General features: G+C 43.2%; 1 protein-coding gene across 1 annotated transcript in view; it reads left to right on the plus strand.

The window, feature by feature from the left end:
• Positions 1 to 437: 437 nt before the first annotated feature.
• Positions 438 to 25,061, plus strand: part of LOC124555379 (aarF domain-containing kinase 1) — a 136,445-nt gene continuing 111,821 nt past the window's right edge. Inside the window, exon 1 of the mRNA XM_047129272.1 lies at positions 438 to 711. Within this exon, the coding sequence (XP_046985228.1) occupies positions 577 to 711 (135 nt within the window). The 5' untranslated portion in view covers positions 438 to 576. The remainder of the gene's footprint in view (positions 712 to 25,061) is intronic.

The raw sequence follows: 25,061 nt of genomic DNA on the forward strand, positions 1-25,061 counted from the left end.
ATTTCACCTTCTTACTGCATTTTACACACACAGGATTTAAAAACTCGTAATTTTCCGCGGATCGGTTTATTAGTACGTCTACACGCGCCGCCATCTTACTAAACTTCCTTTTTACGTATTACTGTATCGAATACGCATTTAAGACCAGAAAAACGTTTGAAGTTGCGTTCCTTATGCTGTGTTGTTCACTAAAACCGAGTAACATTTACTATATAAAACAAATATCACGTGCAGACGACATAAATAGCGAACAAGAAGCAATTGTAAACACTCGTCTGCTAATGTTTTGGGGGATCCAAGATGGCGGCAGGCCCCGCCCACTGCCTTCAAAACAACGTACAGCGCAAGTCTGTAGCGCCATCTCCCCTTATTCTACCTCCATGCGCGAGACGCACGTTCAGCAACTTGTAGTAACATCTTTGTCCAGCTTATTCATGATTTCAGTGATGTTTGATAGCTGTGTGTCTGAGCATCTTTGTAAAGAATAGTTGTGGTATGAATTTGAATGGTGTTAGTAGCTGTGTGTTGTTTTGAGAGTGAAATTTGTGTGCTGTTTGTCATTTACGGTCTTCAACAATGCTCAAGTTTGGGACTCTTATTAAGTACGGTCTCCTGGGCTCTGCCACAGTAGGAGCAGTTGCTTCATGGAAGGCAAACCAGTATGATATTAGTTCAATTGGAATAGTACGTTTCGGGAGGGCTGCGTCAACTGTGAGTATTAATTAATTGTAAAGGCTGGCTGATTAGTTTGTTTCTCGTTAACGCAATATGTTTCGTTTGAGCATTTTTTAAATATCTTTTAAGGAAAGTGAGTGACAAGACAGAAACTGTAACATGTTTTAATATCTAGAGCACGGAAGATGTTGAAGTGCTGTAACGTATTAAACTATCATCTTTCCGTACATTATAAGCAACGCTTTTACCCGTGTCGGATGTAATGTTTCCTTAACACAAGAGCTAAATTTCGTGTACCTTCTGTACGTGTTGTAATATAGGGTTATTTGAAAGTTTTCGGTTGTACAGTAAGTGATTGAAAGGTTTACGTGCCTCGAATATGCCATGTATCATTCAGGTTTGGTCCTATTTAACAATTCAAGTCTCTTTGCGTCAATTTCATGAAGAACCAAATCTGGGTTTGTGTTAAACGACTTTATTTATTTATTTATTCAAACTATGACAAACGTGAAACAGGCTTATCTGACGGAGATTTCAAACCCGTTTCAGCTAAATGCGAATGTGTCTAAATCAGCACATCTATCTTGCATTAAGTGCAGCTTGCTGTGATACAGCTGTCCACGCTAGTCTATTCGTGTTAGCCACGTTATTCCTGCATACCCACCGCATCGTAGTCTTGCAGTAAAATTTTTGCCCACCACGCTCCATTACAAAATTGACGCTTACAATACGCCCCAAGACGTGTCATATCTGCTGATTACTCATTTTAGCCAAATCGTGCCTTGGATGTCCTTTCTCGCCAGTTACATTCAGTTACGATAAAAGACTTCAAATATTGGATATTCGGTAGTGACATTGGCATATTGTTGCTGACACATATTTGAATCTATATGAAAATTGTTTTGTGCAACATCTGGACTTTATATCCAATAATTCTATCTAGAAACGCGGTCAATACAAGAGCAACAAACATAATGATGAATATGAAATAGTACTCTTTTTAGACACTTCTTGATATTACTAGTATGCATTTCATATCGACTTCACTTTTGCCTTTGTCATTTTTCTGCCCAAATAGCAAATCATATCTAATGCTCTCTCATTTCTTAATCAAGATTGTTTTCTCATTATCACTTGATTAATTAGAATATATTCAATACAGGTATCTTAATTTTATTTATCATCTTATCAAGTCTCCATTCTTTACAACTGATCTTAAAAATCATTTGCTGCGTGTTGAACGACAGCTACCTGCAGCCCCCCCCCCCCCCCCCCCCCCCGAAAAAACTCTTTAATGTCTATTCCAGAATTTTCATTGGTTTCTTTTACTGCTCCCTCTGTGTAGAGATTTAATAGCATTATGAATATGCTATGACCACTGCAGATTCCCATCTAGCGTACTGTCAGATCCTGTGGTTCTTTCACCCTGAGCCTGGTTTCCGTAAGAGTTGCAGATAACCTTTCACTCCCTATATTTTATCTCTGTTATCTTCTGAATTTGAGATAGAGGAGTCTGGTCGACATTCTCAGAAGTTTCCTAAATCTACAAATGCTAGGATCAAGTTTTGCCTTTCTATGCTGTTTCCTAGAATGAGTAATGGGTCAGTATTTCCTCAGGTGTTCATATATTTCCATGAAATGTGATTTCCCCTAAGTTTGCCTCTCAGTGTTAATATTCTTCTACAATTAATTTGCAACCATGTATTTTTTAAAACTGATATTTTGGTAATAACACAGTCAGTCTGTGCCTTCTTTGGAATTAGAATTATTACATTCATCTTGAAATATGGGGTTATTTTGCCTGTCTCATACACATTGCGTACCATTCACAGTAGTTTTGTCATGGTATATTCTCTTGAGGATCTCTGTTATTCTGAAGGAAACTCTAGGTACCTTGTTTTATCTTAGTTCTTCCAACATTGTCAGATTTCTCTTATAGTATCAAATCTACATTTCATTTGCATTTCCTGTATATCTAATTTTTTTGTGTCTGATTTCCTTGTTGCCTACCTCATGTGCTGCATTTTTATGTTTTATTCTTTTGTCCATTAAATTCAGTGTCTTGTTAGCTAAGGATTTCTCTTGTTAATTGTCTCTCTGCTGGTTTCTCTGCTGCCTTTGCCGATTCATCTTTCATAGTTACTCATTTTTGTCGTACTACTTTCATGCGTTTGTCAGTTTTTGCTTAATGCTTTGACAGCTAAAATCCACCAAATCTCTGTGGTATCTCCTTAATCTTCTAGCTTTCTGAAAGTTCCAAAGTTATACTCTACAGTTTATAACCAATAAATAATGGTCATGGTCAGTTGTCAACTGCCCCCTGGAAATTTTGCGTAGTTTCAAATCTGGTTTCTGAATGTCTTATATAAGCTGAAATGTTCTGGTGTCCACAGGGTTCTTCCAAGTATACAACTTCCTTTTGTGATTCTTAAACAAAGTGTTAGCAATGAGTGAATGGTGCTCTATGTCCATAGCCGAGTGGGCAGTGCGACAGACCCTCACATGAGACACCCAGGGTTAATTCCAACTACTGCCAGGGGTTTTTTTCTTGGTGGGAGGACTGGAGCGGGGTGCACTCAAGCTTTGTGATGCCAATTGAGGAGTTGTGTGATTGGGAGGTAGTGACACAAAGGTCGAAACGTTGACAGTGGCTGGGAGTGCGGTATGTTGACTCCTTGCCCCTCCATAGTTCATCTGATAATGAACAACTGAGTATGATACAGCATTTGATCAATTATTGTTTGATCTTCAGGCCTAATTCCTTTTCCTCAGTCCGTCATCCTTCTTTCCCTTCTCCTTCCATCGTGATTAAATTGTCTCGCACGACAAACTGGATAATTTCTTCTCTCATGTTGTACATGCTTTTTCTTCATCTACAGAGCTAGTTGGCGAATACACTAATCCTACTGTTTGTTCTCTCTCTCTCTCTCTCTCTCTCTCTCTCTCTCTCTCTCTCTCTCTCTCTCTGTGCTTTAATAATACATACACTTTACATTTCATAGTTGTCTATCCAGTCTAATTTTCTTGCTCATTAGTAAATCTTCACGAGCAAAAGCCCTTGGCCCTGCACTATAGTGATTCTCACTATAATAAAGTTCAACCTTTCCATTTCTATTTTCAAATTCTCTAACTCACCTAGATGATTAAGTGATCTAATATTTCACTCTCGGACCCACTGAATGTCAGACTATTTTTTTTTCTGGTAACATCCTCCAGAGTAGTCGCCATCTTGAGATCTGAATGGTCAGTATTTTACTCAAGATATCTTCCTTATTAGACCACACAGCAGAGCAGAATGGTGGTGGGGAAATATAGTGGCTTTAATTTCCCCATAATTTCACCTGTTTGCAGTTCCAACATAATAAGGATCTTCTGCCCAGTAGGCAGTGTTAAAAAGCCAGGTCAGGCATCCAAATACTGAAAAGACTGCTGTCCATGTAGGTAAACCTATGATCTGGTTATCTGTATTGATGAGGCACACAAGCCATCCCACTATGGCGAGGTTGATGATTTCTGGGGGGGGGGGGGGGGGGGAGGGGGTGGAAGTGGGGGGATAGCTGTTACTGAATTTTATAAACAAAACCAGAAATTATTGTCACAGATCTTATCCAGCCTAACCAGAAGTTAGGCTGGTCTTTAAAATTGCAACAACAAAAAGACAGTGACGAGTTTTTCCTTATTGTGTATCTACAGTATTACAGGAAGAATATATTATTAACTTTTCAGCTAAATTGCACAAAACTCGGATAAAATACGAGTACATTCCGTGCTGCTTGAGCTCTGGTAGTGTGTTTGTTGACAGTAAAGGCTGAAGAGTGGTACCAGTCCTGTGTCTAGCGTTATTCTTGGGTGCACTCATTGGTCCACTCCATTGCTGCCACATTGTCCCTATCCTGAATCAAAGTGCATGACATGGCTGTATTATCCTGCTTGGCTGAGTGAACAATCTTTTCTCTCATGTGCTAGGTGCACAAGTCCACTGACAACTTGTATGCATTGGAGCCCATAGGTGCCATATTCTTATGGCAGTTGTGAAGTTCCAATGAACATGATTAACAGTGTTGCAGATCAGTGAACTCAGATCTCAGTAGGCAACCATCCTGTCCTGCTGCTACCATATTCAGGCATCCATTGGTAGTTCCTCTTCCTTACACAAAGCATAACATAATCTCATAAACAAACAACATTCAAAAGCATTCTTCCCTTAAATACAGAATGTGAAAGAATAAAAGAGCTGATTGTGGTTAAAGAATTATCTGTAACATAGCTTGTTTCAAAAAATCACATTGTTATACTGTTCTTTGGTATATATCCAATACCATTTTAAATTTGAACAGATTTTTATGCCTTGGGTTTTGAAAATTGATTTCACTGCCCTGTCTCAAGGAGTTGATAATAGATATGCATGCATTTCCCATTATTAATGCTTTATTAAACCAATCGTATGCTGAAATACTGATGGTTCGCATATCCAAGGATGTAGTACACTTTATGCCTATTAGATGTTCGTTGCATGTCATCCTCATGGTGATTATATTTTTATGGCTAGCATTGTATAAGTAGTAGAAGTACAATTCATTGTATCATTTTGTAAATCCATTTTGGTTGCAAAAGCCATGGCAGAGGACTAACAAATTGAGAATACCAATTAATGACAGAAAACTGTAACCTTATTTTGAGAATAGGTACCATATTAAAAACCTTGCTCCTCAGTAAATGTTTATTAGGCAGGGGATGTACTGAACCACAATCTCTGAATGTCAATATGCTGTGTACAATTCTTTGGAGGTACAAACTCATGCAATGAAAATATCTCTCTCTCTCTCTCTCTCTCTCTCTCTCTCTCTCTCTCTGTTTAGTTGATATGCTTGGCACTACAGGTGGTTTCTGCATATACAATAACAAACATAAATTAACTTACAATTGGATGGGCACTCAAAACAATGCTTCCTCCAGTCTGTCAACAAAAGTATCATTTACCTGGTTTTGTACATATTCATATGAAATTCCTCAAGGGAATTTTAAGAAATTGCATAAAAATTATTGTTTCATGTGTATTTCATTAGACACTGCATGTGGCACACAGTTAGAAAATACAGATGTAGGACAGTAAACTAATATTAATGAATAATAACTGATTTTATTAGTTTTAGGACAATCATTTATCAGTGTGCACATAAATATGAATCAGTAAAAGGCAAAAGTTGCAGGACATAGTCTTCCTGATTTATGATGTACTTTACTAGGAACAATAGATTTCAGTTTAATATTAGGTCTCAATGTTGGACGATAAATAGTTTGGACATGAAGAGAATTGAAGCTTTCGAAATGTGGTGCTACAGAAGAATGCTGAAGATTAGATGGGTAGATCACATAACTAATGATGAAGTATGGAATAGAATTGGGGAGAAGAGGAGTATGTGGCACAACTTCACAAAAAGAATGGACTGGTTAGTAGGACGTGTTCTGAGGCATCAAGGGATCACAAATTTTAGCATTGGAGGGCAGCGTGGAGGGTAAAAATCATAGAGGGAGACCAAGAGATGAATACACTAAGCAGATTCAGAAGGATGTAGGTTGCAGTAAGTACTGGGAGATGAAGAAGCGTGCACAGGATAGGGTAGCATGGAGAGCTGCATCAAACCAGTCTCAGGACTGAAGACCACAACAACAACATGTTGAGTCAGGAGGAATGTTCAATATGAGTCCTTGGCTTTGGCCAGTGATGCAATGTTAATGGTTGCTGTTGCATCAACATTTGGCGCATGTATTCAGTTATGTTGTTAGTTGGTGAAATCAATGTCTGTGAAAAGCAAATAAAGAGCTAGTTGTGCTGACAGACTGGAGTGAAGCATAGCCCATTTCAAGAAATCAGCAATGGACATAATGTTATAGTTGCCATATAGTTTACAGCATTTGTCGCATGTTTCCTACGTCGCTGGTCAAAGCTGATGACTGGTATTGAACATTCCTCTGTATTCTTCAGTGTTTTGTTTTATTTCACTAATCCTGCTGCCATTAAAAAAAAAGTTATTTGTCAGCCCCATCAATATTTTGTGCAATAAAATGGACTTGCTGCATTTTATAACAATTAAGGTCTCACTGTGAACCACGAGTTTTTCCTCTCCAGTACATGATTTGTTGTATTTGACAGTTCATGAACTGAATCTGTAACTGCTCTGCTTGTATAACTCAAAAATATATCAGCTTTGGAATTACAAGCTACAGTTAAAGGCATTTCCTTAATGTGAACCAGAGGAAGCACTGTGACTGGTATAGATTGTTTATAAACATGCAATGTTAGGGTATATCAGTTATAATGTAATATCATTGCTTGCTAAGTGAGATTATAGGGGAAGGATGAAATCACTTCAGTGCCTTAACTCTAATAATGAAGGTCCTTATATAAATGAAACCCTGGTGATGAGCATACGATTTCAAAATATACATTGGAAAAAACACCACCTCTATTAAAAGACAGAAGATGGAGTTTATTATTCAGCTGTGTACCCACTGCCCTGTATGTTTTGATAAGAATAGCCACCAAAGATACAATGAAAAGTGGAATGTATATTGGAAAGAGAGATTACTTTCTCAGAGATGCATTGTAATGGCAATAAGCCAAAATATTAGAGCTAATGATGTTCAGAAGAAATTTGAACATACAGGGTGATTCCTCCTCCCACTGTGTACAAACTCCAGGGAATGATCAATGAGAGGACACAGAACAAAAAAGGTCTAATGATTTTATGTCCGGAAATGCATGGTTTCCGTGCTAGATAAGATTTATTCAATCGTACATTGTTACAAATACTATGGTGCATTACGTGCCGTACCATGCAACCGCAGTCACAGTATGTATTGAAAATGGTTTCCGTGTGCCTCAGTGCACGTGCATTACACGCTGTAGCATGTTCTGTCTGACACGTCACATGTTAGCACCAGCCAGGCTGCATCTGAACAGTGTCAAAGGCAGCATGAATACCTGCTCCGGTGTCTGCATGTCTGGAATGGATGCTGCAAACACAATACTTTTGAGATGGCCCCATAACCAGAAATCGCACAGGTTGAGATCCAGTGAACAAGTAGGCCATGCAACTGGAACCCCTCATCCAATCCATCAACAGGGAAGACACAATTGAGATGCATCCAGATGTTAATTGTGAAGTGGGCTAGAGCACCACTATCTAACAGACATACTTTTCCTCAAATCATCAATGGCACTTCTTCCAGCAGGGGATGCAAAGTCACCCACAAGAAATGCTGATAGTTCTGGACTGTTTAGTGATGTGGAAGGACAACTGGTCTCAAAATAGTTGCCAATTATCCTCACCCACACATTCCAGTTGCACCGATGCTGATGATTAACTGTAACCATACCATGGGGGTTCTGCATACTACCCCACAGATGACTTCCGAAAGTTGAAGATACCACTCTGCATAAAGGTGGCATCACCTGTGAACAGGACGGATGACACAAATCCAGGAATCGTAGTTGCCTGGTGAAGAAACCAGTGACAAAACTGCTCCCAATGTGGAAAGTCAGTTGCTAGTAAGCCCTGCACATGCTGTAAGTGATAAGGTTAGTAACAATTGTCACAGGGAATGTTCCACACGGTTGTCCGGCTTACCTTGTACTAGTGGGCCAACTGCCTGGTACTGACACGGTGGTTGCCTTCCACAGTGTTAATCATATTTTCCTCCAAGGCTGGTGTCCAAACATTTTGGGTATGTCTTTCATGATTTCTGCTTCCTGAAATGACCCTGCCTGGGACAAATGGCAAAACACTGTTGCAAACATTGGATAGTTGCACAGGTCACACTAATACTCAAGAAACGTGATAGGAGTAATCCACTAAATTACAGACCCATATCATTAACATCAACGTGCAGCAGGATTTTGGAACATAAGTTTTGTTCGTACGTATTACCTTGAAGAGAATGGTCTATTGAAACACAGTCAAAACGGGTTTAGAAAACATCATAGTTGTGAAACACAACTAGCTCTTGCCACACATGAAGTGTTCAGTGTTATTGCAAGAGATTTCAAATTGATTCCGTGTTTCTAGATTTCCAAAAGACTTTTTATACTGTGCCACACAAGCGGCTTGTAGTGAAATTGTGTGCTTATGGAATATGATCTATTATGTGACTGAATTCATGATTTCCTGTCAGAGAGGGCACAGTTCATAGTAACTGACAGAAAGGCCTCGAGTCAAACAGAAGTGATTTCTGGTGTTCCCCAAGGTAGTGTTAAAAGCCCTCTGCTGTTTCTTATCTACGTAAACAATTTGGGAGACAATCTGAGATCGTTTGCAGATGATGCTGTCATTTATTGGCCAGTAAACTCATCAGTAGATCAAAACAAATCGTAAAATGGTTTAGAAAAAATACCTGAATAGTGCGAAAATTGGCAATTGATCCTAAATAATGAAAAGTATGAGCTCATCCACATGTTGATTTTTGATTTGATTTGATTTTAACAGGAGAGCTAAAACAGCTTAGGTCTAACCCGCCACTGCCCGAACCGAAACTAGGTTTATTGTGCGGTATCGCTCCCTGTATATCTAGTAAAGCCAACCAGTGCCCTTAAATAGTGCAAGGAGTCACTCTACCAGTTTTTTGTTAGACACAATTTCTTCAGGTCTAGTTGTTCCAAAGATTCTGTATCTTTCACTCTCCAGTGCCATGCATTCAAAGATTAGGTGTGATGCAGTTTCTTCACCCTCATCACAGATCCTACATTTAGGGTCCTCTTCCATTATACCCATTGCGTGTAGGTGTTTTTTGAAGTTCCCATGGCCGGTCATCAGTCCAGTCATTAGTTTGATTTCTTTCCTGTTCAATCCCAGGATTACAGAGCTTCTTTTAAAACATGGCTTGGGCATCATTACCTTACCATGTTTTTGTTTATGGACCTTGGTCCAATATCCTACGTGCTGTTTCCTAAGCCAGTTCCGTAGTTCTAATTTCATCGTAGCCTTGGTAATTGTCAAGACAGGTTCCGGTCCAATAAATGGAGTTGTTGCGCCCATCCTAGCCAATCTATCGGCTTGTTCATTGCCACAGATCCCTGAGTGGCCAGGGACTTGCACTAGGTACACCCTATTGCTTCCCCCTAGCTCCACCAGAGCCCTGTGGCAATCTGCAACAATCTTAGATCTTGTTACAGGAGCTGCCAATGATTTCAGGGCTACCTGGCTGTCTGAATAGATGTAGATGCTACGATCATTGTAGCACCTATTCATATTCTCCTCCACACATGCCCTGATTGCAGTAATTTCGGCTTGGAGTACAGAGGCCAGTTTCCCTAGAGAGATGCTGCTCTCCAGTCTTGGCTGAACCCCGTACAACCCTGCTCCAACACCTTGATCTGTTTTCGACCCATCGGTGAACCAAATGATGTCCTCCGTACGGTGTCGAACTGCTTTCTCCCACTGCTCCCTACTTCCAATTATTATGTTGTAAGGCTTGTTGAAGCAGTTAGGAGTTATTATATAGTCAGTGGGCATTTCCCCAGCCATACCTATATTTACCTCACTCACTATGTTAGTGTGTGATTCTGGATATCCCAGTTTTGGCCAGTTTTAAGTCTGTATGCCCCAGCTGCTGCCTCCATCTTAACCCAAAGGTGAAGTGGAGGCATATCCAGCATGGCTTCCATTCCAGCGTTTGGCGTGCTGCTAATTCTGCCCGTTATGGCTAAGCAGGCCAATCTCTGCGCCTTAGTTCCTCAATGAGTTCGTTCACCACTAGATTCCACAATAGGGGAGAAAAAACTCCTCCTTGTGGGCAGCCTCTAGTGGTCTTAACCACCATCTTTTCATTCATCTTGGTAGCTTCTACCTTCCTTCCACTAAGCATGGCTCTGGTCCACCTACATATAGTGGTCCACAGATTATGCACCTCTGCTGCCCTTACCATGGAATCGAAGGTCGTGTTACTGAAGGCCCCCTCGATATCCAGGAAGATGCAGAAGGCTATTTCATGGAAGTGAAGTGCTTTTTCCACCTTCCCGACGAGTTGCTGGAGAGCTGTTTCACATGATTTACCTGGTTGGTATGCATGTTGGTTCAGGTGTAGAGGGACCCTACGTAGCCTCCTCTCCCCAACGTATACATTAACCAGTTTTTCCAGTGTTTTGAGAATGGAGGAGGACAGACTGATTGCTCTCATATGCTTGGCCTTGGTATGATCAATACATGTTTGTTTGTTTATTGAACCAGAGACCTAGAAATGATGGTGAGGCTTCGTCCCGCCGTAGCCCTCAATGGTTCACAACCCCACAACAGGCCACAGCAGTCCACCCACCCCACACTGAACTCAGGGTTATTGTGTGGTTTGGCCCCCAGTGGACCCCCGTCCCCTGGGAACATCTCATACCAGATGAGTGTAACCGCAAATGTTTGCGTGGTTGAGTAATTATGGTGTACACGTATGTGGAAACAGTGTTTGCGCAGCAATCGTCAACATAGTGTAACTGAGGCGGAATAAGGGGAACCAGCTCGCATTTTTCGAGGCAGATGGAAAACCACCTTAAAAACCATCCACAGACTGGCTGGCACACCGGACCTTGACACTAATCCACTGGGTGGATTCATCCCAGGAACTGGCACGCTTTTCACACTCTGGAAGGAGCGCATTAGACCACGTGGCTAGCCGGACAGGCAAGGGCATCCACATGAGTGATACAAGGAATCCATTAAACTTCAGTTACTCGATAAATCACTCTAATCTAAAGGTGTAATTTCAACTAAATACCTAAGTGAATATGGATTGGGGGTAAGAAATGAAAGAGGAAGCCGCTAGGTTTCAGATAGATTATATAATGGTAAGACAGAGATTTAGGAACCACGTTTTAAATTGTAAGACATTTCGAGGGGCAGATGTGGACTCTGACCACAATCTATTGGTTATGAACTGTAGATTAAAACTGAAGAAACTCCAAAAAGGTGGTAATTTAAGGAGATGGGACCTGGATAAACTGACTAAACCAGGGGTTGTACAGAGTTTCAGGGAGAGGATAAGGGAACAATTGACAAGAATGGGGGAAAGAAATACAGTAGAAGAAGAATGGGTAGCTTTAAGGGATGAAGTAGTGAAGACAGCAGAGGATCAAGTGGGTAAAAAGATGAGGGCTAGTGGAAATACTTGAGTAACAGAAGAAATATCGAATTTAATGGATGAAAGGAGAAGATATAAAAATGCAGTAAATGAAGCAGGCAAAAAGGAATACAGACATCTCAAAAATGAGATTGACAGGAAGAGCAAAATGGCTAAGCAGGGATGGCTAGAGGACAAATGTAAGGATGTAGAGGTTTGTCTCACTAGGGGTAAGATAGATACTGCCTACAGGAAAATTAAAGAGACCTTTGGAGAAAAGCTCAGATGGAAACCCAGTTCTAAGCAAAGAAGGTAAAGCAGAAAGGTGGAAGGAGTATATAGAGGGTTTATACAAGGGCGATGCACTTGAGAACAATATTATGGGAATGGAAGAGGATGTAGATGAAGATGAAATGGGAGATAAGATACTGCGTGAAGAGTTTGACAGAGCACTGAAAGACCTGAGTCGAAACAAGGCCCCGGTAGTAGACAACATTCCATTAGAACTACTGACAGCCTTAGGAGAGCCAGTCATGACAAAACTCTACCATCCGGTGAGCAAGATGTATGAGACAGGGGAAATACCCTCAGACTTCAAGAAGAATATAATACGAGGGCAGTTCAATAAGTAATGCAACACATTTTTTTTCTGAAACAGGGGTTGTTTTATTCAGCATTGAAATACACCAGGTTATTCCCCAATCTTTTAGCTACACAATACTATTTTTCAACGTAATCTCCATTCAATGCTACGGCCTTACGCCACCTTGAAATGAGGGCCTGTATGCCTGCACGGTACCATTCCACTGGTCGATGTTGGAGCCAACGTCGTACTGCATCAATAACTTCTTCATCATCCCCGTAGTGCCTCCCACGGATTGCGTCCTTCATTGGGCCAAACATATGGAAATCAGACGGTGCGAGGTCGGGGCTGTAGGGTGCATGAGGGAGAACAGTCCACTGAAGTTTTTTGAGCTCCTCTCGGGTGCGAAGACTTGTGTGAGGTCTCGCGTTGTCATGAAGAAGGAGAAGTTCGTTCAGACTTTTGTGCCTACGAACACGCTGAAGTCGTTTCTTCAATTTCTGAAGAGTAGCACAATACACTTCAGAGTTGATCGTTCGACCATGGGGAAGGACATCGAACAGAATAACCCCTTCAGCGTCCCAGAAGACTGTAACCATGACTTTACCGGCTGAGGGTATGGATTTAAACTTTTTCTTGATAGGGGAGTGGGTGTGGCGCCACTCCATTGATTGCCGTTTTGTTTCAGGTTCGAAGTGATGAACCCATGTTTCATCGCCTGTGACAATCTTTGACAAGAAATTATCACCCTCAGCCACATGACGAGCAAGCAATTCCGCACAGATGGTTCTCCTTTGCTCTTTATGGTGTTCGGTTAGACAACGAGGGACCCAGCGGGAACAAACCTTTGAATATCCCAACTGGTGAACAGTTGTGACAGCACTACCAACAGAGATGTCAAGTTGAGCACTGAGTTGTTTGATGGTGATCCGTCGATCATCTCGAACGAGTGTGTTCGCACGCTCCGCCACTGCAGGAGTCACAGCTGTGCACGGCCGGACCGCACGCGGGAGATCAGTCTTGCTTGACCTTGCGGCGATGATGACACACGCTATGCCCAACGACTCACCGTGCTTTTGTCCACTGCCAGATCACCGTAGACATTCTGCAGGCGCCTATGAATATCTGAGATGCCCTGGTTTTCTGCCAAAAGAAACTCGATCACTGCCCGTTGTTTGCAACGCACATCCGTTACAGATGCCATTTTAACAGCTCCGTACAGCGCTGCCACCTGTCGGAAGTCAATGAAATTATACGAGACGAAGCGGGAATGTTTGAAAATATTCCACAAGAAATTTCCGGTTTTTTCAACCAAAATTTGCCGAGAAAAAAAGTGTTGCATTACTTATTGAACTGGCCTCGTAATTCCAATTGCAAAGAAAGCAGGTGTTGACAGATGTGAAAATTACCGAACTATCAGTTTAATAAGTCACAGCTGCAAAATACTAATACGAATTCTTTACAGACAAATGGAAAAACTAGTAGAAGCCGACCTCGGGGAAGATCAGTTTGGATTCCGTAGAAATGTCGGAACATGTGAGGCAATACTGACACTACGACTTATCTTAGAAGAAAGATTAAGGAAAGGCAAACCTACGTTTCTAGCATTTGTAGACTTAGAGAAAGCTTTTGACAATGTTGATTGGAATACTCTCTTTCAAATTCTGAAGGCGGCAGGGGTAAAATACAGGGAGCGAAAAGCTATTTACAATTTGTACAGATACCAGATGGCAGTTATAAGAGTCGAGGCACATCAAAAGGAAGCAGTGGTTGGGAATGGAGTGAGACAGGGTTGTAGCCTCTCCTCGATGTTATTCAATCTGTATATTGTGCAAGCAGTTAAGGAAACAAAAGAAAAATTCAGAGTAGGTATTAAAATCCATGGAGAAGAAATAAAAACTTTGAGGTTCACTGATGACATAGTAATTCTGTCAGAGATAGCAAAGGACTTGGAAGAGCAGTTGAACGGAATGGACAGTGTCTTGAAAGGAGAATATAAGATGAACATCAACAAAAGCAAAACGAGGATAATGGAATGTAGTCGAATTAAATCAGGTGATACTCAGGGAATTAGATTAGGAAATGAGACACTTGAAGTAGGAAAGGAGTTTTGCTATTTGGGGAGCAAACTAACTGAGGATGGTCGAAGTAGAGAGGATATAAAATGTAGACTGGCAATGGCAAGGAAAGCATTTCTGAAGAAGAGAAATTTGTTAACATTGAGTATAGATTTGTCAGGAAGTCGTTTCTGGAAGTATTTGTATTGAATGTAGCCATGTATGAAATTGAAACATGGATGATAAATAGTTTGGACAAGAAGAGAATAGAAGCGTTCGAAATGTGGTGCTACAGAAGAATGCTGAAGATCGGATCGGTAGATCACATAACTAATGAGGAGGTATTGAATAGAATTGGGGGGAAGAGAAATATGTGGAACAACTTGACTAGGAGAAGGGATCGGTTGGTAGGACATGTTCTGAGGCATCAAGGGATCACCAGTCTGGTACTGGAGTGCAGCGTGGAGGGTAAAGATCGTAGAGGGAGACCAAGAGATGAATATACTAAGCAGATTCAGGATGATGTAGGTTGCAGTAGGTACTGGGAGATGAAGAAGCTTGCACAGGATAGAGTAGCATGGAGAGCTGCATCAAACCAATCTCAGGACTGAAATCAAACCAATCTCAGGACTGAAGACCACAGCAGCAGCAGCAAACCTAGGAATTACAATTGTGAAAAGTTAATTTTGATGGAATACATAGAAAATGTCATGGGGAATTCAAACCAAAGACTCCGTCTTTTTGGCAGGACACTTAGAAAACAGATGTACAGAGAGACCACCTACACTACACTTGTCCGTCCTCTTTTGGAGTACTGTTGCATGGTCTGGTGTCCTTACCAGGTAGGATTAACAGAGTATGTCGAGAAAGTTCAAAGAAGAACAGTGCATTTTTCATTATTGCGAAATAGGGAAAGAGTTTCATGGACATGATGTAGGATTTGGGATGGACACCATTAAATCAAAGGCACTTTCCATTGCGGTGGGATCTTCTCACGAAATTTTGGTCACCAAGTTTCTCCTCCGACTGCGAAAATATTTTTTTAAGCTCTACCTACATAGAGAGAGACAGTTATTATAATAAAGGAAATCAGAGCTCGGACGAAAGATATAGGTATTCATTTCTTGCCATGTGCTTTTTGAGAGTAGAATAATAGGGAATTGTTGTGAAGGTGGTTCGATGAACCCTCAGCCAAGTGTGATTTGCAGAGTCTCCATGTGGATCTAGATGCTGTGGTTGTTGGTGGGAAAAGGTCTCCTGATACAACCTTGCTGCTCGTTACCATTTGCCTTTCCCTTAAGTAAATAGCATGGTGGCAAGCTCTTGATTCGAATACAGAACCATTGTGTACTTGCTGTATCACGTCCTGTACAAGGTGAGTTAGCCAGAGAAGAGAATCGGACATGTTACCAATTACAGTGGTAGGAGAAGAGATTAGGGCATGACATATGAAGAACACTGTCACCATCTTCGAGGAAACCATGCATACTGTAATTGTGGCTGTGTTGTACAATGCGTATTAGACAGCAGTCTCTGTAACAAAGTATGATCGAATAAATTGTGTCTAGCATAGAAACCATGCATTTGCTGACATAAGTTCAGTACACTTTTTCGTCCCATATCCTCTCATTGATCAATCTCTAGAGTTTGTACCCAATCGAAAAAAATCACTCTGTATATTCAACTTCTGAACATCATTAGAGCAAATAATTCGGCTGATTGCCATAAGCACTGCGTCTCTGAGAAAGTAATCTCTCTTTCCAATATACATCCCACTTTTCACTGTATCTGTAGTGGTTATTATTATCAAAACAGACAGTGCAGATGAGTAATAAACTCCGTCTTTTGTTTCTTAGTAGCAGTTGTTTTTTCCAATGTTAATTTTGATATCATAGTTTCCATCACCAGGGCTTTATTTATGTGAGGACCTTCAGTGTGGTGCCCAACACAAGAAATGAATATCTGTGAATTTGCTGATCAGTCATCTATGACATCACTGTTAACTGTAGTGAAATGCCAAAGAAACTGGAATAGGCATTGGTATTCAAATGCAGTGATGTGTAAACTGGCAGAATATGGGCTGCAGTCGGCAACGTCACAACACGTGTCTGGCGCAGTTGTTACATCGGTTACTGCTGCTACAATGCCCGGTTATCGAGATATAAGTGAGTTTGAACATGATGTTATAGTCAGTGTACGAGCGATGGGACACACCATTTGTGAGGGTAGCGAAGAAGTGGGGATTTTCTCATACGACCATTTCATGAGTATACCGTGAGTATCAGGAATCCAGTAAAACATCAAATCTCAGACATGGCTGTGGCCGGAGAAAGATCCTGCAAGAACAGTACCAGTGACTGAAGAGAATCGTTCAATGTGACAGAAGTGCAACCCTTCTGCAAATTGCTGAAGAATTCGTTGCTGGGCCATCAAGAAGTGTTAGAGTACGAACCATTCCAAATCACATCATCGATGTGGGCTTTTGGAGAAGATCCACTCGTGTACCCTTGTTGACTGCACGACAAAGCTTTACACCTCGTCTGGGCCCGTCAACACAGATTTGTTGCCTGATCGAATGAGTTGTTTCAAATTGTATCAAGCGGATGGATGTGTACGGGTATGGAGACAACCTCATGAATCCATGGAACCTGCATGTTAGCAATGGTCTGTTCAAGCTGGTGGAGGCTCTATAATGGTGTGGAGTGTGTGCATTTAGTGATATGGGACCCCGATACACCTAGATATGACTCTTGACAGGTGACACGTATGTAAGCACCCAGTCTGATCACTTGCATCCATCCATGTCCATAGTGCATTCCAACAGACATGGGCAATTCCAGCAGGACTATGCAACACTCCACACATCCAGAATTTCTAGAGAGTGGCTACAGCAACACACTTCTGAGTTTAAACACTTCCACTGTCCACCAAACTCCCCAGACATGAACATTGAGTGTACCTGGGATTCCTTGGAACGTGCTGTTCAGAAAGGATCTCCACCCCCTTGTACTCTTATGGATTTATGGACAGCCCTGCAGGATTCATGGTTTCATTTCCCTCCAGCACTGCTTTTGACATTAGTCAAGTCCATGCCACATCGTGTTGTGGAACTTTTGTGTGCTCCCAGGTGCCCTACACGACATTAGGCAGGTGTACCAGTTTTTTTTGGCTCTTCATTGTAACTCCCACACATTTATTACAGCATCAAAGCATGCTGTCATGGATGGGAAACAGTAAATCGCCTTCAACTTCTCACGTTATCACTCCTGAGCAAACACAATAACTTATCATTATAGTGTGAGTGACATATTATCCAGTAGCTTTTTGTAAATAAATGGTGTACCGCAAGGAAGTGTATTCAGTGTCACTCTGTATCACTCTCTTTTCAATCACCATCAACTGCATTATTTCCGCAGTAAGTAGTTCAGTCCAATACTCACTTTTTGTGGCCAATTTCTTGCTTTTATTTTCCGTATTCAATCCTTGTCAACAACACATTAACTTCAGGTAATGAAGAGGTTCAAACACAAAAATAACAGGTTTTAAATTTTCATTAGGAAAAAACTTTGTGTAGGTGTTAGTCCTGTTTAATTTACCTGAACTGTACATATGCAATACCATTTTAAATTTCAACAACACAGGTTTTTGTGTCTTGGGTTTTTAAAATAGATTTCACTGCTATCTCTCAAGGAGTTGAAAGTAGATACGTGTACATATAACATCATAAATGCCATATGAATCCAACCTTTGAGGTTGCAAAGTCAAGATTTCTGTGGTTTTACAAGACGGTTGATCCCTCTTGATTTACGGTACAGTGGTGTTGTATGTGGATGTGCAGATATGGTGTGGTAAAAGTGCTGTCCACAATGAAGGGATTAGGTTGATGACTAGTACCGACCCTATCAGTTCTGTATCCTGCTTATGCAATGAGGCTGGCAAGCCACCAGGCTCAAGATGATGGCTTGTCATCAGGGTGAGGAGATGTACTCTGAAGATTCTGTCATCATTGTAATTATCAACAAAGTGACCCAACTTTTGTATGGCTGATAATGAAACATGCAGCAAAACCATTCTGATTCAGAGCACAAGAATGCCCTGTAGATTAGATACGCAGATGTTCAGATTATGAATTAGGAAAGGAGCAGGTCCGTCTAATTACAACTGTCAGATGTCATACATTACTAAACATGGTGTACCTCACACAACATTTTTAACTATATTTAAAGGAATTTAATGTTTTACATACTGGTGTATCCAATGAGGCAAATTGTCAACTGCTCCATTATTCCTCAGCACAAGATCTTGGTGTTCCATGTACACACATCAAAAAAAGTATTGCATCACCTCGGTTCCTGGAGTTCAAGAACCTGTAGAGAAAATTGGAATAGAAATCAACACAAACATCATTTCTGCCCTTTTTATTGCTGATAAAAACCACAAATTGCATGTTGTACCACCATACAGCGAGACCCTCAGAGGTGGTGGTCGAGATTGCTGTACACACTGGTACCTCTAATACCCAGTAGCACATCCTCTTGCACTGATGCATGCCTGTATTCATCATGGCATACTATCCACAAGTTCATCAAGGCGCTGTTGGTCCAGAGTGTCCCAATCAACAGCGATTTAGCGTAGATCCCTCAGAGTGGTTGGTACCCCCCAGGGGGTCCACAACTCTTTTGTGGCTACGTGCGCAGTGAACACGGGACCCCGAGCTAGTGTGGCCCTCCTTCCTTTCTGGGCTGCATACCTTCCTTTTCCACATCCTTCCCCCCCCCCCCAATCTCCCCCTTCCCCCCCCCCCCCTCACCTCCGCCTCTTGCCTTCCCTTTCTCCCCTTTGGGAGTATGTTCAGTGCCTACGTCCGGAGACGGACGCTCGAAACTGTAAAACAGTCTCTCTTCTTCGCTTTCTCTGCTGGCAAGTCTTTGTCCTTCCTTTGTCCTCTTTTCCTTATCTCTTCTCTTTACCATTTTCTCCGCTGCGGCATTTGAGACCTCTCTCCTTTCCTTTCCCCTTTCCCCTTTCCTTTCCTTTCCTTTCCTTTGTTCCTCCATTTTTCTTTTTTCCTCCCTGTGCATGTCTGAAAGCCGACCCACACATTTCCATGTATAGCCGGTGCCCCGGGTAGACAGGTAGGACTCGTACGTACCCCATGGTAACGGCCAGGCCCAGGGAAGGGTGATTACCTGAGCTGATACCTTCTGAAAGTGCCGATTGGTTCCTCTGTCCGTTTCTTGGAAGGTGTGACCTGAGGTGTGAACAATCACCTAAGGCGGGAGTGCCCTCAGAGAGGGCCCCCACAAGGATGGAGCGCACCATTGGAGACGCAGGTAATCATGGGGGATACTTCCACAGTGGTTTCCTCATAATCTACTATGTCTGCTCACAAGCGAAAGTTCAATGAGTCTCAGTCACGGACAATTCTTCTATCGTTGCCACAGTTCCTTGTTGTTTCTCGGTCGGACGAAGGTAAAGACTTCTCCACAGTCAACCCTTTCATTATTCAGAAAGGTGTCAACGCAATTGCAGGTCCTGTAAAGTCTTGTTCCTGATTACAAAATGGCACCTTGTTGTTAGAAACAGTCAGTGCCCTCCAGGCACAAAAATTGGTGGGTACTTCACTGTTCCACACCTTCCCTGTCCTGGTGGGAGCGCATCGCACTTTAAATTCATCATGTAGGATAGTTTATATACGCTCCCTCGACAGATTGTCCAACGAGGAAATTCAAAAATACCTGTCTGACCAGGGCGTAACGGCTGTTCATAGTCATGAAAAGGGTTGACAAGAACATTGTTCCAACCTGTACTGTCTTCTTGACGTTTGACAGAGTTAAACTTCCATCGACCATAAAAGCGGGCTATGAGAATTTCCATTCGCCCTTACATCCCAAACCCTATGCGTTGCTATCGGTGTAAGCGGTTACGTGTGGCAAGGATGCCCATGAGGGTGCTTGTCCACCTCCATCCCCTCATTGCATCAACTGTGTGGGTGACCACACTGCTTCCTCTAGAGATTGCCTCATTTTTAAAGACGAACGGCTCGTTCAGGAAATCAGAGTGAAGGAAAAGGTGTCGACCTTTCCTGCTCGAAAGTTATTTACCAGTAGAAAGCCCACTATACCTCACGCAGGTAAATACAGCACTGTCCTTGCCTCTCCTCAGCCAACAAAGGAGGCAGCCACACAGACTTGTGATCTCACCTTTAGTGCCATTGTCGTCAGGTCGGCCAGCGCAAAGATTGCCCGTTCAACCTCCCCACTCTCACCTGCTCACTCTATCGCTCACCCTTCATCGGGTTCTGCTAAATCCCAAGCCCCAAAATCAGACATTTGGACTTCCACAAAAGAGCCTACTCGTGAAGATTTTTTACGTACTCCGACTTGGCAACCATCGATTCCTCCTTCCTCTCAATGTCCTGTTTCCAAGAAGGCCAATAAGAAACCCAGTTCCTCTACTTCTCCGTCACGGCGTGTCTCATCTACAGCACCACCTGGTGGTAACTGCCCTTGGCCGTCTTCTGTGTCGCCGAGGCACACTGCTGGCGGCCGATCAACCGGCAGATTGGTGGTGGCAGGAGCTGCTCCCGAACAACCTATGCATCAGGATCTTCTGCCTTCGGCTGAATGCCGTTCCACACTGTCGGTCGCCGGCTCTGAGCAGTTGTTGAGTTGAGGGCAACCTTGGTCACATTCTTCCCTTTTCTGTCCGCCCTGTGTCCATTCTCCATTGGAATATCCGCGGCATTCGAGCCAATCAGGATGAATTGTCGATCCTCTTATGATCCTACTCAGCGGTCATCTTCTGTGTTCAGGAAACAAAGCTGCTTCCCCACGATCGCTTTGTTTTCCCCCATTTTCAGTCAGTCCGATTTGATCTCCCCTCTGTTGAAGGCACTCCAGCACATGGAGGACTCATGATTCTTCTCCATGATACTCTCCATTATCACCCAATCCCATTAAACAGTTCCTCCCAAGCTGTCGCTGTCCCTCTTTCCCTTTCTGGATACACCTTTCCTCTTTGTACTGTATACATTCCATCGTCCACACCAATGGCAAGAGCTCATCTCCTTCATCTACTTGGTCAGCTTCTGCCCCCTCTATTTGCTGGTTGGGGACTTCAATGCCCACCACCCGCTTTGGTGATCTCCGCGTCCTCCTCAGTATTGATAGACGTCTTCCACCAAGCGGATCTTGTTTGCCTCAACAGTGGGGACCCTACATTTTTGTCTGTCTCTACGACAAATTTTTCTCATTTGGATCTTTCAGTCGGTACTGTTCTGCTAGCTCGGCACTTTGAATGGTTCGCTCTTGCTGATACACACTCGATTGACCACTTTCCATGTGTCCTTAGATGGCAGCCACAAGTGCCATATATGCGCCCAAGACGCTGGTAGTTTGCCCAAGCCGATTGGACACTCTTTTCGTCTCTAGCAACATTCGATGACCGTCACTTTCCTAGCGTCGACGATGAGGTGACTCATATTAGAAGTTATTCTTACGGCTGCAGAACATTAAATACCTCGCACCTCCGATTTGCCCTGGCGCCCCCCAGTTCCTTGGTGGAACGAGGCATGCCGTGACGCAATACGTGAGCGGCGACGTGCTCTTCGCGTTTTGAGACACCATCCTACTTTGGCCAACTGTATCTGCTATAAGCAGTTCCGTGCGTGATGCCGTCGCGTCATCCGCGATAGCAAGAAGGCGAGTTGGGACTTCTTTACTAGCTCATTTAACACCTTCACTCCCTCCTCGGAAGTTTGGAGTCAGATTCGATGGTTATCTGTTCTGTCGCGCCTGGTTTCTCCCCGATCTCTGGGCTCACTGTCGCGCGCGCGCGCGCACACACACACACACACACACACACACACACACACACACACACACACACACACACACACACACACACACACTCTCTCTCTCTCTCTCTCTCTCTCTCTCTCCCTCTCCCTCTCTCTCCCGCCCCAGGACCAGATGGTATCCACATCCAAATGTTGCTGCATTTATCATACCATAGTCTGCGTTACCTCCTTCGCCTTTATAATCGAATTTGGACCGACAGTACTTTTCCCAGAAGATGGCGGGAAGCTATCGTCGTTCCTGTAACGGAACCTGGAAAGGACAAAAATCTCCACTCTAGCTATTGCCCCATTGCTCTCACGAGTAGTGTATGTAAGGTTTTGGAGCATATGGTGAATTGCCGTTTAGCCTGGTGGCTGGAGTCCCGAAGTCTTTTAACACCTGCCCAATGCGGTTTCCGAAAGTATCGTTCTGCCGTTGACCATCTTGTTGTTCTCACAAATTATATCATGAACAATTTTCTCAGGAAACGCCAAACAGTAGCAATATTTTTTGGTCTGGAGAGAGCATAAGATACCTGTTGGAGCACAGGCGTCCTCCGCACGCTGTTATCTTGGGGCTTTCGAGGTCGGCTGCCCCTTTTTCTTCGTGAATTAATGGCAGAGCGCACATTTAGGGTGCGGATGAACACTACTTTCTCTCGTACTTTCTCCCAAGAAAACTGGGTACCCCAGGACACCGTGCTGAGTGTTGTACTGTTTGCCATTGCCATAAATCCAATTATGGATTGCCTCCTTCCTGATGTCTTGGGCTCCATCTTTGTGGATGATTTTGAGATCTGCTACAACTCTCAATGGACAAGCCTTCTTGAACGACGTCTTCAAGGATGTCTTGATCGCCTCCACTCTTGGAGCATCGAATCCGGCTTCCACTTTTCTCCCAGTAAGACCGTCAATTTTTGGCGTCGTACGGAGTTTCTTCTGCCTTCCTTACATCTAGGCCCTGTCAACCTTCCGTTCGCGGACGTCGCTAAATTCTTGGGTATTATGTTTGACAGAAAACTGTGCTGCTCCTCCCAAGTTTCCTATCTTTCGGCTCGCTGTCTGCGATCCCTCAACACCCTCCATGTCCTAAATGGTACCTCCTGGGGAGCGGACCGAGTGGTCCTTCTCCGCCTCTATCACGCCTTAGTGCACTCGAAATTGGTCTATGGAAACATAGTTTACTCTTCTGCTCGGCCGTCTATTCTTCGGTGTCTTGACTCTGGCCACCACGGTGGATTACGTTTAGTGTCTGGAGCTTTTTACACCAGCCCTGTTGAAAGCCTTTATGCTGAGACTGCTGAACCTCCGCTGTCCAATCGGCGAGCTGTCCTTCTGAGTCGTTATGCTAGCCATCTATCTTCCATGCCGACTAATCCGGCCAATGACATTTTTTTCGACGCCTCCTTGGATTTAGGTTATGCAGGCCGCACTTCCCCTCTACTACCACCAGGAGTCCGCTTCTGTCAACTACTACATTCTCTTTCCTTCCACTTTCCTAAGAGTTTCTTAACTTGGGGTAAAGCACCGCCTTCGCTACGGCCTCGGACCTGCCTGCTCCGTGACCTTTGTCAGTTTCTCAAGGATGGTACCCCTTCTCTTGTTTTTCGTCGGGCATTTGCTGCTCTATGCACACAAATGAAGGATGCCACATTTATTTACACTGATCGCTCAAAAACATCGTTTGGTGTTGGGAGTGCCTATATTGTTGGCGACACCCCAAATAGATTTCGGCTTCCCGAACAGTGTTCGGTTTTTACTGCGGAGCTTTACGCTGTTCTCCAGGCTGTCCAATACATCCGTCGCCATCAGCGGATACAGTATGTTATCTGCCCAGATTCGCTCAGCTCTCTCCTCAGTCTCCAAGCTCTCTACCGCGTCCACCCTTTGGTCCACCAGATTCAGGACTGCATCCACTTGCTCCACTTGGGGGGCATCTCTGTGGCATTCCTCTGGATCCCAGGACATGTTGGTATCTGTGGAAATGAGGCAGCCGATACAGCGGCCAAAGCTGCAGTCTCTCTTCTTCAGCCCCCTATTTGCATGATTCCCTTCACCGATATACGGAGTGTTTTATATCGTTGTGTTGCTCTTCTACGGCACGCACATTGGTCGACACTTCCCAATAATAAGTTATGGGACGTGAAAGTGCTTCCCTGTGCTTGGACCTCTTCCTCCCGAACTCGTCGTCGGGAGGAGGTAATTTTAACTAGACTCTGGATAGGGCACTGTTTTTTTTAGCCATCGACATCTTTGAAGTGGCGATCCTCCCCCAGTCTGTCCCCACTGCTCTCAACTGTGGATGGTGAGAGACCTTTTACTCAAGTGCCCCTATTTTACTCTGTTACACGCCCATCTACAGCTGTCGCCTGATATATCTTCCATTTTAGCAGATGACACGCGCTCAGATCGCGTTCTCGAGTTTATTAGTGCCAGTGAGATGACGTCAGTCATTTGAAGCTCTTTTTGGGGACAAACAACCCCCCTTCCATAGTGGTTTTTTAAGCTTTCCTTCTGTTTTTAGCTTCGCCACTTTTTTGAGTTTCGCTCCCATTGCTGCTGGTTTCCAGTTTCGTTTTTTTAATCTTTTCCTAAGTCATGGACTGGGTGCTAATGACTGTAGCAGTTTTGCGCCCTAAAACCATAACAAAAAAAAAGTGGTTGGTGGGTCACGTCATCCATAAACAGCCCTTTCCAATCCATCGCTGGCTTGTTTGATGGGGTTCATGTGTGGAGAACATGCTGGCCACTCTAGTCAAGTGACGACGTTATTGGAAGGAAGTCATTGACAAGATATGCATGA

This window comes from Schistocerca americana, chromosome X (genome assembly GCF_021461395.2).
Source record: "Schistocerca americana isolate TAMUIC-IGC-003095 chromosome X, iqSchAmer2.1, whole genome shotgun sequence".
In the NCBI taxonomy this organism is placed as follows: Eukaryota; Metazoa; Arthropoda; class Insecta; order Orthoptera; family Acrididae; genus Schistocerca; species Schistocerca americana.